The sequence below is a fragment of the Pongo abelii genome, chromosome 4 (genome assembly GCF_028885655.2).
Source record: "Pongo abelii isolate AG06213 chromosome 4, NHGRI_mPonAbe1-v2.0_pri, whole genome shotgun sequence".
Lineage (NCBI taxonomy): Eukaryota > Metazoa > Chordata > Mammalia > Primates > Hominidae > Pongo > Pongo abelii.
This window is the reverse complement of record NC_071989.2, coordinates 65975110-65988431: the sequence shown is the minus strand read 5'-3', so window position 1 is coordinate 65988431 and position 13322 is coordinate 65975110. Positions and strand designations below refer to the sequence as shown.

The following is a 13322-nucleotide window of genomic DNA, read 5'->3' as shown; positions in this document are numbered from 1 at the left end:
TTCACTGAATTTATTAACCAGATCAAATTTCTATTCTATGGTATATTAAGATAGTATAACCTCATAAATACATTAAAGAAAAATATTAGCCTAAAATACATTTTAAGTTTACTTTTGTTTACTATAGGGAATTAACTGATCTAAATTTAAGAACATTATAGTATATAAATTTGAGGTAGTACCATATACTACTACTAATAAAATATAAAATGGTGTCGAGTCCTACCTGAGGCCCAATAAACACCCGGTATTTATTGTCTGGGCTGTCTCCTCCAATCAGGAAAGAGTTGGGCCCTATCTGCTGCAGTAAGTACAGTCTGGCCCGCATCACTTTGTTAACACGGCGGTTTGTTTCCTCAGGGCTATATGGTGAGAAGCCATCTGGTGAAGGGGCTCTTCGGGGTGGTGTGATTCTGCCACTCTGAAACTTCACAACATTTTTTTTTATTAGGTACGTTTCTCATTTCTTAATTAAGAAACTATTATCCGGTCAGGCATGGTGGCTCACGCCTGTAATCCCAGCACTTTGGGAGGCCGAGGAGGGCGGATCACGAGGTCAGGAGATCCAGACCATCTGAGTTAACATGGTGAAACCCGTCTCTACTAAAAATACAAAAAATCAGCTGGGTGTGATGGCACATGCCTGTAATCCCAGCTACTCGGAGGCTGAGACAGGAGAATCACTTGAACCTGGGATGGAGGTTGCAGTGAGCCAAGATTGTGCCACTGCACTCCAGCCTGGGCAACAGAGCGAGGCTCCGTCTCAAAAAAAAAAGAAACTATTATCCAAAGATGATCATACAAGACAGTCATGCGGCAGATTATAGTCTGAAAAAATGTCAGATTTAAAATATTATGGAACAAAGGCTAAATGATTTTGTCTGACATACTCATCTCAGGTGAACTTTTAAAATCTCAGTCATCCCCATAAATGTTGATAAATATCTGGCTGAGAGAGACAACCATGTGGTAATTTTATAAATTATCCTATAAACATTTGAGTTCTTCGAAACATCTAATATAAACCAAAACAAAAAGCATAAAAAGTATATATCATAAGCAGGCAGAATGCTGTGTCTAGTAGTAAAAATTAAAAATCCAACTTCCTGGGATCTATTGAAGGCTTTATTAATCTTCTTTAACAAGAAATTTACAAATGCTGCCGTGGAATGCCTCCCAACGTACACTCTGCAGACTCTTCCTCAATAAAAACAAATTAGTGGAAGCTGACAAAAACGCTCCTAGGGTGAGGGTAATATATAACACTCTCACTATACTAATTTTCCTAAAACTTGGTCTTTCCATCAATGTCCAGTGGAAACTCCAGTTTTTTTGGATCCCTAATTAAATAGTTAAGGGTAATAAATGTTGGCAAGACCACAAAGCAATTAGAATTCTCATATAGTGCTGGCAGAATGTAAAATGTGCAGCTGGTTTGGAAAACAGTATAGCAGTTCCTCAAAATGTTAAACATATTACCCAGCAATTCCATTCCTAGGTATAAACTCAAGAGAAATGAGAATATATGTCCACATAAAAACTTGTACACAAATGTTCACAGTAGCATTATTCATAATAGCCACCAAATAGGAGCAGCTCAAATGTCCATCAACTAACAGATAAACAAAATGTGGTATATCCATACAATATCGCTCTGCAATTAAAAATGGAGTACTAACACATGCCATAGCGTGGATAAACCTTGAAAATATGATACTACGTGAAAGAAGCCAGTCATAAAAGATCACCTATTAAGTGATCCCATTTATATGAAATGTCCAGAATAGGCAAATTATATATATAGAGAAAATAGATTAGTGGTTGCCTAGGGTTGGGAGAGACTGTTGTTAAATGGAAAACTTTAGACAAAATAAATTTAACAGAGTTTATTTGAGCAAAGAATGATTCATGAACCAAGTGGCACTCAAAACCTCAAGAAGTTCAGAGATCTCTGATCTAGCACCTTGAACAGCCAGCTTTTATAGGCTGAACGCAAAGCAAAGCAAAGCAAAGCAAAGGAATTAGCTGATTGGCTACAGCTAGGTGTTTGCCTTATTTGGGCATGGCATTATGCAAAGTCCCTAGTTATATAACAAATAGGCTGGCTGGCTGTTTGTGATTGGCTAAAGCTTGGTTTCATTTCCAGGTGTAGAAACAACCCCAGGCTAATGGCTTACTACCTATTTTGCTTTAATACTGCTAATAGGTCTAGGATATCTTATTGGGGTGATAAAGATGTTTAAAAACCAACCATAATAATGGCTACACAACCCTGCGAATATACTAGAAAACACTGAATTATACAATCTAAACAGGTGAATTGTACAGTAGATGAATTACACATCAATAAAGCCATTATTTTTTAAAAAGCAGTTACTAAAAAGTAAAAACAAAAAAAGCCAATTATACATGCACACGTCATTTTGACCTGCTAGGTATCCAGCCTATGGATATGTTCACAGATACATGCTCACAGATGTACAAGATGACACACGTATAAAAATACTTTTGAAGCACTGTTTTCAGTAACAAAAGGTTAAAAGGATTATAAATGTTCATTAGTATATCATTCATTAAATAAACCATGATTTATCCAGCTAATGAAAGGCTATGTAACTGTTAAAAAGAATGAGGGGGTAACTTTGTCTACATACATGCCCAAAGTAGGTTTTGGGGGTGGAGTGTGGGGAAGGAAGACAGTTCTGTTTATACTTGTTGTAAACTTTCATTTTGATGGCCCCCATGAACCATACCGCCCAGTATTTACATTCTTGTGTAGTTCCCTATCACATCAATTCTGGGTTTGGGCATGTAACTAGCTTTGGGCAATAAGGCATTAGCAAACACAATGAAGTGGAGGCTTGAGAAGAGCTTGCATGTTGAGACCTGCCTCTCGAAACAATACTCATTGCAACCCAGTCTTCGTGCTAGGAGGAAGAGATGCCAACAGGCCCCCAAGTGTTCTAGTATCCCAGCTGAAGCAATAGGCATGTGAGTGAAGAAGCAGTCTTGGACATTTCATCTTCAGAGGATGTCACGAGGAACAGAGATAAGCCACCCCTGCTGAGCCCTGCCCAATCTGCAGATTCGTGAGCTAGTAACTGATTATTGTTTTAAGTTAACAAAAATTAATAGCTAATTTAAAGGTATTTTAACATAGAGCCAACAACTACTGTTGGGCACCAGGTTTTACTGTAAAATGTTTTTGCTTTAAATGTACTTTTTAACGAATTTATGTACCTTAATAACTCCAGATCTTTAAAAAAACCCAAATTCCTCTTGTGGTCACTATCTCAACCATTTTTCCATTCAATCATTTGTTCTTCAAAGTTAGAAAGTGAGTCTTAACATGCATTTCCACCACTAGAAGTCTCTCTCTCACATGAATTTACCACCTATCTTTTCGCAAATTTCTTTTGATGTTTAGCTTAATATAGAAGACAGCTAAGATTCTCATAGCTGCTTCTGCATTCAATCTGCTGTGATATGATGTTTTGATTAAAGTATATGAAAGAAAGTTTGGCCTCATGCAGATATGTAGATATAAAAGGAAGGAGTATTTTAATAGCCTTTTTTTTTTTTTTTTTTTTAGGAGTCTCACTCTGTCGCCCAGGCTGGAGTGCAGTGGCATGATCTCGGCTCACTGCAACCTCTGCCTCCCAGGTTCAAGCAATTCTCTCTGCTTCAGCCTCCAAAGTAGCTGGGATTACAGGTGCCTGCCACCACGCCTGGCTAATTTTTATATTTTTAGTAGAGACGGGGTTTCGCCATGTTGGCCAGGCTGGTCTTGAACTCCTGACCTCCAGTGATCCGCCCACCTTGGCCTCCCAAAGTGCTAGGATTATAGGTGTGAGCCACTGCCTGTTCAAATAATGATGAATATTCTTTGGTACTATACTAAAGCTCAAAAAACGGTTTCTTAAAGGCAGTTGTAATGTGGAATCTGAAACCACATCAACAAACTTTTCCTACTGGCACATTAAAAATCCAAATGGTGTATTTTACACTTTGAATGTATCTTTTACCTATGAATGATTTTGTTATTATCATACACTGATCATGTGGAAAATATTGGTTCCTTAAGTTACGCAGATCTTCCAAATGTTCACATATTTCATTATACAGCATGAAAATAATCACATTTGTTATCACCAATCTTATCAGAAATGTCTAAGCACTGGGAGGCTGTCAAGCTCATAGTGGTGGATAGCAGCTTTCTACAATTCTAATTTTTGTTTTGACATCTCAACTTTTAACACTGGTGAAAAAATACTTAAGTTGCTTTTCTTTTTTTCTTTTTTTTTGAGATGGAGTTTCACTGTTGTCACCCAGGCTAGAGTGCAATGGTGTAATCTAGGCTCACTGCAACCTCTGCCTCCTGGGTTCAAGCAATTCTCCTGCCTCAGCCCCCCGAGTAGCTGGGATTACAGGCATCTGCCACCATGCCTGGCTAACTTTTGTATTTTTAGTAGAGATGAGGTTTCACCATGTTGGCCAAGCTGGTCTCGAACTCCTGACCTCAGGTGATACGCCCACCTCGGCCTCCCAAAGTGGTGGGATTATAGGTGTGAGCCACCACTCCCAGCCTTAAGTTGCTTTTCTTGAAGTGACAGTCTCATTTAATTCACCTTAAGAAAAATGTCTTCCAAATACCCAAATCTAAATAATCATAGTTTGTTGGTCACTCATTTCATGTTTCATGAAAGAAATAACTAGTTCAGCTTGCAACTCTAACAACTGCACAAATACTTCTCCTTTAGAAACTACTGGATTTTGGTATGTAGAAGTGCTTTATGCATGCATCCCATTTCATCACACACAACATTACAAAGGCATGTATTTACTAAGAGTCAAGATTTAATAAAATTAATTTATATTTCCTTGTCGAAGGCATTATCAAGTGTAACTGGCATTTTTTTCTTTAATGGCTGATACATAGCAATAATGAATATAGTTTCTACAGTTGTAGCCTTAAATTGGGAAAAGGCACCAGTAGCTTTACCCACCACTGCAAATATCAACGCGGGAAAGAGGCAAACAACATTCCAGTTTTATCACAAAACTAGTTTTGACCTAATAGACCCCAAAAAGGGTCTTAGGAACCACCCCCGCATCCTCAGGGGTCTGCAGATCATATTTTGAAAACTGATGTTCTAACAGATGGCTGGCCAGTCTTTTGTTATAAATGAATCTAAAAATTATAAAAACTAACATATTTGTTGTAACATTAACTTACAGGCACTGGGGAAACTCTTTTTCTCCTTACTCCTGGAGATTCTGATTTCACTGTGCGACCTGATGGGGAGTTGCCAGGAGAAGGACTGCGTCGGCCTTTGGAAGCTGGTGAAGCCGCACTTGCCTGGGCCTCTCCTGGAGACTCAGCTGCTAAGTGATTCATTTCAGATCCATCTCCTTTAACTGGGATTGGTTTTACCACCTGAATCAAAGTATTCCAATATTTTGATTACTTAAAAATATAAAAGGTAAGTAAATGTAAATATCATAGACTAGGAAATAAACTTAATGAGTTTTTGTTATGAAATATTATACCAGTATGCCAGACAATATATCAACTTTTATTATTACTTTATTAATGTAAAAGACTATTTTTACCTGCACAAATTTCAGTCATTTAGGATTTAACACTAGTTAAAATGCAACCTCCTCCATCACAATTTTGTAATGCATACAAAACTGTAGAAACGGTATTATTTGTTATTATATACCCTAACTCATTTAACACTCAAAAGCAACAATCAAAGGTGATTAAACAAATGTGAAAAATAAGCACTCATAACTTCTATAGTCAACTTATTCAACTACTAGATCAAAGATCTAGGTATGTTTTTATTTGTTTTGATAAAATGTAGGACCTTGAAACAACACTGGGCATAATTTCAAATAGTTTGATGACTATGCAATCATTTTACCCTGCTTTTGTGTGTGTGTGTTTCTTTACAACGTTATATTACAATAATAGGTTAGACATGTATCTCAGAAAACCAAAAGAGACTACAAATTTAAAGATCAATTTCTTAAGCAGAAATGCAGTTTACAAGACCTGCCTTTTTTTTTTTTTTTTTTTTTTTTAAATTAAGGCTTTCAGACCTAATCTAGCCATGACCAAAGGCCAAACTCCACAGCCTTGTACAACTGAAGCTCAGCAGACCTTTCTGGACTTTCTCCCACTGCTCCTGTTCTATAGCTAGTTGCTGTGTTACCAAACTTGCCTGACCCTTCCTCCTCCTGTGCTTTCACTCACTCTCCTCCTAATTTAATACTCATCTCCAGCCTGCAGCACCCCAGGCAGTACACCTTCACATGAGGAAAACTTACCCATCTTCCTAGGCTCAGTTAAAATTCTTCCTTTTATGAAACTTCCCTGAAGTCTACCAGCATGACATTCTTTCTCTTTCCTAAGTCCCTATTGCTCTTCTGCCCATCCCACATATTTGGCACCTAGTCACAAGTTGCTTTGTGATATTTCATGTATTACTCTATTTATTATGTATAAGTCTAATTTTCCCATTTGGAGATATTTACACTTTATGTTTCAAGAATGATTTGACACAACTTACTTAAAGTATAAAAACAAACAAAATCAGACCTCCCAAGTAAATAGTAAACTTCTTAAGGATAATATGAAATCCGTAAACCATAAAATGTAGGGTGGCATAATTAAGCTTAAGGACTATGTGTTATGCATCTTATTCCACACATCTCCTCCCTCTTCACTCATGTCTTATATACAGACAAGGTACTTTGGTACTTGGTAGAAAGTGAACAGTATAAAAACCAAAATTTTGTCTTAGAGAACTGGATATTCTTAGTTCATGTGTAATAAAGAACAAATGGCTGGCTCGTTTTTAAAAAGTTGTGATTTATGCCCTACGGTATTCTCAAAAGATTTAGGCTCTGTTTGAACACCTCCATCTAAAGGAGCTCAGAAAGCAGGACATTCAAACTTCAGATGGCTCTGTTTGTTCAAAAGTTTATATTGATTGAGTAATAATATGCCCTTTTAACTGCCAACCTTCTACAAGACGTTTCAATAGCACTTTCTCTTCTCTAAGATAAATCCTTAATTTCTTCATATTCATCTTCTGGCACGAATAACTAAAATGGTGAGGGGTTCCCACCATACCATCTCACGTGAGTAATAGATGGAAGAAATATAGAAACTTAGCTGTAAAGACAAGGACTCATAGGCCCATAATAACTTAAGTGTTGGTATGGAAAGGAACAATTAGATTTATTCTGTATAATTCCATCGGTTAGAATTAGAACCAGTGGGTAAAATATTCCTGACAGACTACAGCTCAGTGATGAGGGTATCGAAAGCCACAGGGATTATTGAGTTATTTAAGTCAGACAGGAGTCAGTACTACACATCTAAGAGAGCTTTCTGAGGCAGTGAAAATGTGCTAAAACTGCACTGCCTAAAAGGTAGCCATTGGCCACATGCGGTTACTGAGCATTTGAAATGTAGTTGGTAAGACTGAGAAACTAAATTTTTACTTTTATTTACATCTAATTAATTTAAATGTAAGCTTAAATAGGCATATGGGATGAATGTAGGGCAGACAGTCATTTGGCAGGGGTATATTTAGACCCTTGTCAAAGCTTAGATGAATTTTAAGTTGCCGTTATCTGTTTTAAAAGAACAAAATAAAAACTTGCTGAGAGAGATTAGTGCTAGGATACTGTAATACTTCTTCCTTTGTAAGAATGAAGACACACATTTCATGATGGTATTCTTATAAGAATATATATTCTTATACCTATAGCAAAGGACAGAGTATCCCTGCTTTTTAAAATCTAGGACTCTAGATTTTCTTTCATCAAACCCCACACATTTTTAAAATATCTTAATCCCCACAGGTCTATTAAACATTTTTTTCATGTCAAATGAGGATAACATGCTGACATTGTAACAAAGTTGGAGAAACGCACATTTTATGCATGCATGTGAAAACCCAATCATTACACTTATGAATTACTGCAATTAAATGTTTTCTTTCCTAGAAGATTTCTGAAATTAAGATCCTTGGATCCTGTCTTAGAGATAAAACATCTAAAATAAACTGGAAAAATTCTTTTTAAAATTTACAAGTACAGTATAAAACTCCAATGAAAGGATTTTAGATACTGACATGAGAGGGCAGTCTTGGTTTAAGCATTTACCCCTCCACCAAACGCAACAGTTAAGTTCCCAGAACAGTTTAAGTTGTTTAATGAGCATAGTTTTAATTATGGTTTCTTCCAAATGACCACAATATCAAGTAAATAAAACTACTACATTTAAAATGAAGAAGAAAAGCTTACAAGAGGATTTATTTATGCTTACTTTTCCATTTCCTCCTATGCTTTCTTCCTTATAGCTGGTAACCCATAGCCACTTACCACAGGCCCTCGCCTATTTCTCCTTTCCAACCATTCGTGCTTCCAGGCTGGCATACAGGTTGCCTTCAGTTTCTCCCTGATCATTCGTTCCTCTGGACGATCGTCCATCTTGTGCAACCCTTTGAGAGTTTCTTTATTCTCCATTTCACGACTAAAATGCAGGGAGAAACAAAGAAAATGAGAAATTTATATATGAAAAATAATTTCCAAGAACAAACAGAATGGATGGTTCTATTTTATACTTCCAACTGACATGTAATAAAAAAGATAACTGCTAAAAACCCCAAATGACTTAAAGCTTGAAAAGATTCTGAATTATATACTACTGACACATATCATGCAGACCTATGTTCCACTGTAGTTAACAAAATGAATCCCAAGACATTAAGCACTGTATTAACAAATACATTCACTAAGACTGCATTGTTTTCAATTCTACCACCCAAGTATATAACAAATATTTAGAAGGGTGTATTACTACACTTTTATCCCAGGATTTCCAATAAATTAAATCAATACAGATAGAATCTGGTGGATATGCTGATTTACCTGAAATAATCTCAATAAATATTTAATAAGTGAAGTGAAACTTAACTACATCATCTATGATCCCAAAACAATTTTTCATAGCCTACACGATTAAATTTTTATTTTCATAGAACAGTGACTTCATGACAAAGCACTTGGGGAACTCTATAAAGAATAAAAATTACCCAGTACAAACGTTTGATCTTTACTCCATAAAATAGTGTGGATTTACCAGAATAAAACAATCTCTAAACTAAGAACGTTTGAGAATTAACTCTACAAAGCCTAACACGCAAAGGATCAAGCTCACGAAAATCACTAATTTTAAAATATACCCACATCCACATAAGCATACACACATACACGATATGCATAGATTTGAAAACCTGATTTATAAGGATGCAGTTAAAGCAACTGCACCTTGGGATTAGTAACAACTTTAAAAATACTAAGCTAATTTCAGTAACTATTTTGAAAAGTCTATAAAGCTAGAGAACAGTTTTTATACACTGATAGGAAAAGGAAATACTCAAGGAAATACCAAAGACAAGAACCTCAAGTTTACTAAAAAGACAAATTCAAACTCCTCTAGGAATTTTCCAGCTAATCACAACTATGAAGTACGATCTTCAGAGAATCAGCCAAAGGAAGAAGAAACTACTTAAAAATAAATATTCACTAGAAAGGAAACGGTTAACCCGTTTCACTGAAGCATCAAGACCGTGAGGAAAGTAGAAGGCAACATATTAAACACCTTTGTATCAGCGACTGGCCTAGACATTTTTAGAAATACAAAGAATACATAAGGTTTGGTTTGAAACTTGCAAATAGGCATTAAGACCACAGAGTAAAATATTTCCTTACACACACACACACACACACACACATACACACACACACACACACACACACACACACACACACACACACACACACACACACACACACACACACAAATACTGTTATATAGAAGCAACATGAGATTTTCAAAAAGTATGAAAAAAGGAGGATTATCTAATTTACTTATATGTGCTTGGCTGCTTTTTATGCTGATTATAAAATATAAATGTTAGGGGATGTGTAGAAGAAAGTAAGAGAGGGAGGAGAAAGAAGGAAAGAGGAAGGGAGGATGGAGAGAAGGGAAGAAGGCAGAGAAGAAAGGAGGAGGAGAAAAAGGAGGAGGGAGAGGAAGGCAGAGAAAGAGAGGTAGGGGTGAAGAACACTGGGGATAAAGTGTCTTCCAAAAAATCCATCCTGCTTAGTTGGTATTCCAGGAGGCTCAGCTTTGTAGGCAACTGAATTTATGTGGTGACTGCATACTAAAAATTCACTTCCAAGTCTTTAGTATTAAAAGCACTTTCCCCCTCCAGTAACAATGTTGCAAGAGGTGGTTTGGTTCCCAGGCTAGTTCCAAAAAATAAGCCTCACAGTGGAACTGCAGTGCATTTTTATACCAGAAACTCCTGCACTCCTGGACCAAGGTGCTTGATCGTCTTTCCTCTGGTCCTAGCTATCTCTCTTCCCCCAAATCTGTTTCAGGAGTATCTCTTCTCTGCTATGGATTTTCAGTTTCTGTTCCTGGCCCCGAGTCACACACACAAAGGACGTTCCTTGTCTACACAAATCTTCCTGGATGGCATGGCCTCCTTAAAGTTTAATTTGTCTCTTTCCTTTCCACTTGTTTGAAAATACTATCATCTTTTAGACCAATTTCTTTTATCATAAATAATAGGGATGAGCATTCTAGTAGCTGAACTTTTACATACATCTGAGATTCATTTTTAAATTTCGTTTTACCTTATTTATGTTTAAGGACTATGAGATTATTTTTTTCTTTTTTCTTTTGTTTTTGAGATGGAGTTTAGCTCTTGTTGCCCAGACTAGAGTGCAATGGCGCAATAGGCTCACTGCAACCTCCGCCTCCCAGGTTTAAGTGATTCTCCTGCCTCAGCCTTCCAAGTAGCTAGTATTACAGGCATGTGCCACCACGCCTGGCTAATTGTGTGTTTTTAGTAGAGATGAGATTTCACCATGTTGGTCAGGCTAGTCTCGAACTCCTGACCTCAGGTGATCCACCCACCTCGGCCTCCCAAAGTGCTGGGATTACACCACGTTCGGCCTAAATTATTTCTTTAGAATAAACACCCAGAAATGGAAATGCTGGGTAAAAAATGTACACAAATGAAGACTTTTGATAATATTGGCAAATAATCTTCTAAAAAATATGTCTTCCATTCACACTCCCATCCAGGTCAAGCTGCGCTTAAACCTGGTCTGAACTAGCAACAGGCTCCTAATGAGGCTTCTCTAACTTTGAATCTTACCCAGATTTCACAGTGCAGCCAGGGTTACTTCCTCCATTAAAATCCTCTAGTGGTTCCCCCCGGGCTTAGACTAAAATACAAAATGTTTAGCCCAACCTAAGTGGCCCTGCACCATGTGGTCTCACCTCAATTCCTGTCACCAGACCTGCACCTCCCCTTCTTCACTGCCTCAATAACCCCAAGATCTTTCCTACTCAGGGCTTCTGGACAGGCTGCTTCCTTCTCTGTCTACTTTTTACCTAATTTCTACCCACTCTCTAGATTTTCCTCAACTCCTCAGACTTTCCCAATTTCAATTAAGAACTCCCAGTTCCATTCTTTCACAGCACTTGTATTTTTCCTTTAACAGCACTTGTATTTTTCCTTTAACATGGTTAATGCAGTTTGCAAACTGTTCCTCTCTTATGAACTGTAAGCTCCATGAGTGAGGGGACCACGTGTTATCTCCATCTATACACCTAACATCTAAGCATGTCTGGCTCAAATAGTAAGTATGAACATATATTAAGTGAATGATCACTTATTAACTCTGGCAGTCCTACAGCCTTTCCAGTTTTAAATTTTAATGACTATTCTTAACTTTTTTTATAATTCTGTATTTAATTAAGACTAAATTTGCAATTTAGATGTTGTTCAGAACAATTTTCACTGTTCCTAAATTAACCTGCAAATATAAACCAAAGTGTTTTTCCTAGTCTTTTCGTAATAATTACATGTCATTAATTCTAAAATGTGTATTTTTTCACATTTTAATATCTGAAATCTGAATGCTTCTTGCAATCAAAAGTTATTATAATTTAACTGGCAGGTGTTATTTCCTTCACAGTATATAAAATAATGGTACAACTTATACCCACTGGGATCTTTGAATCAATGAAGTATATAGTAAATCCTATTATATTTGCCATGAATAAATCACATCTACTCTGTTTAATTTCTCTCTGAAACAGAACCAAACTGTGAAAAATTTTTTTACATACTTGTATTGTTTTTGTTATAATCCTAACATATAATCTTCCATAAACCAGGCATATATAGGGTTTTTATTTTTACTAGATGAGTGTGTGTGTATGTATGTATGTATATAGCAGTGATTTATCATGCAATTAATATATCACAGCCATAGCAGGAAAAAAATCTTTTTTTAACCAAAGCTAATCTAAACAGATAGCTGTGAAGTCACTGGGAGATGAGAGCCATCTCCAATTCATGTTGATTAAACATGAATGTTTCGGGGAGTTATTTTTGCCAAACATTACCCAGAAACATACCTATTTTAAATAATAGTGTATATACTTTTGACCTTAAAAAAAATAACAGATTTTAGCCAAGCAATGTATTTTGAGAAACTACCTTGAAGACTTAAAAATAAATAAAATTGTGGTCAGAAAAATAAGAGAAACTTAAGCACTATTACAGATCAAGCTTTATCTTCATTTCCTGTTTACTTAGGAAACATGAGGTTTCTTGGTTTTGGTTTCTAGACATTCCTAAGAATGAATTTGTGACTGACATAGAACTTCAAGAATGCTTACTCCCTGAGGTTAGGTTTCTAGTCCTAGACTCTTCCTAGACCTACAAAACTCACCTGCTAAAAACCAAGATGCTTCAAAGGGTCCATTCTCAGGGAAACTGTAGTCAGTCCTCCCTTTATAATGTGGTGTCAGCCACTGTTGATTGTACTAACTCTCTTGTAGGTCTCTCCTCTACTCTTCTATGAGGTCTTTTTCTCCTAGTTCTGTGTCTAATCATCTTCATCAGTACCGTAAATTAGATCTTCTTCCTGGAGCCCCTTAAATACCAACTACGGCCCTCTTCTCATAGCGCAAAAAAACTTCATAAATATACCATGATATTTTACTCCCGTCTCTGCAGATCACTTTTTTTTTCCCCCTGCCAGGAATACCCTTTGCCATCTCAATATGGCTTCAGTGAAGAATGTCCTACCACCATTCTAATGGCAGTTAGCTGCTCTCCCCTGCATGGTAAATATTAACTATAATATATCATAAAATTAAGTATATGTTTAAGTATCTGCTTCCCTCTCCACACTGTGAGCTCTTCCAG

At 36.7% G+C, this 13322-nt stretch overlaps 1 protein-coding gene and 1 pseudogene across 1 annotated transcript in view; both read right to left on the bottom strand.

Moving 5' to 3' along the window:
• Window positions 1-13322, bottom strand: part of MAP3K1 (mitogen-activated protein kinase kinase kinase 1) — an 81499-nt gene that overhangs the window by 30840 nt on the left and 37337 nt on the right. The window contains exons 2-4 of the mRNA XM_002815575.5: window positions 8404-8554; window positions 5237-5437; window positions 227-427 (exon numbers count right to left, since the gene is read on the bottom strand). Of these exons, the coding sequence (XP_002815621.2) occupies window positions 227-427; window positions 5237-5437; window positions 8404-8554 (553 nt within the window). The remainder of the gene's footprint in view (window positions 1-226; window positions 428-5236; window positions 5438-8403; window positions 8555-13322) is intronic.
• On the bottom strand, window positions 7903-8014 carry LOC112133659 (small nucleolar RNA U13; annotated as a pseudogene).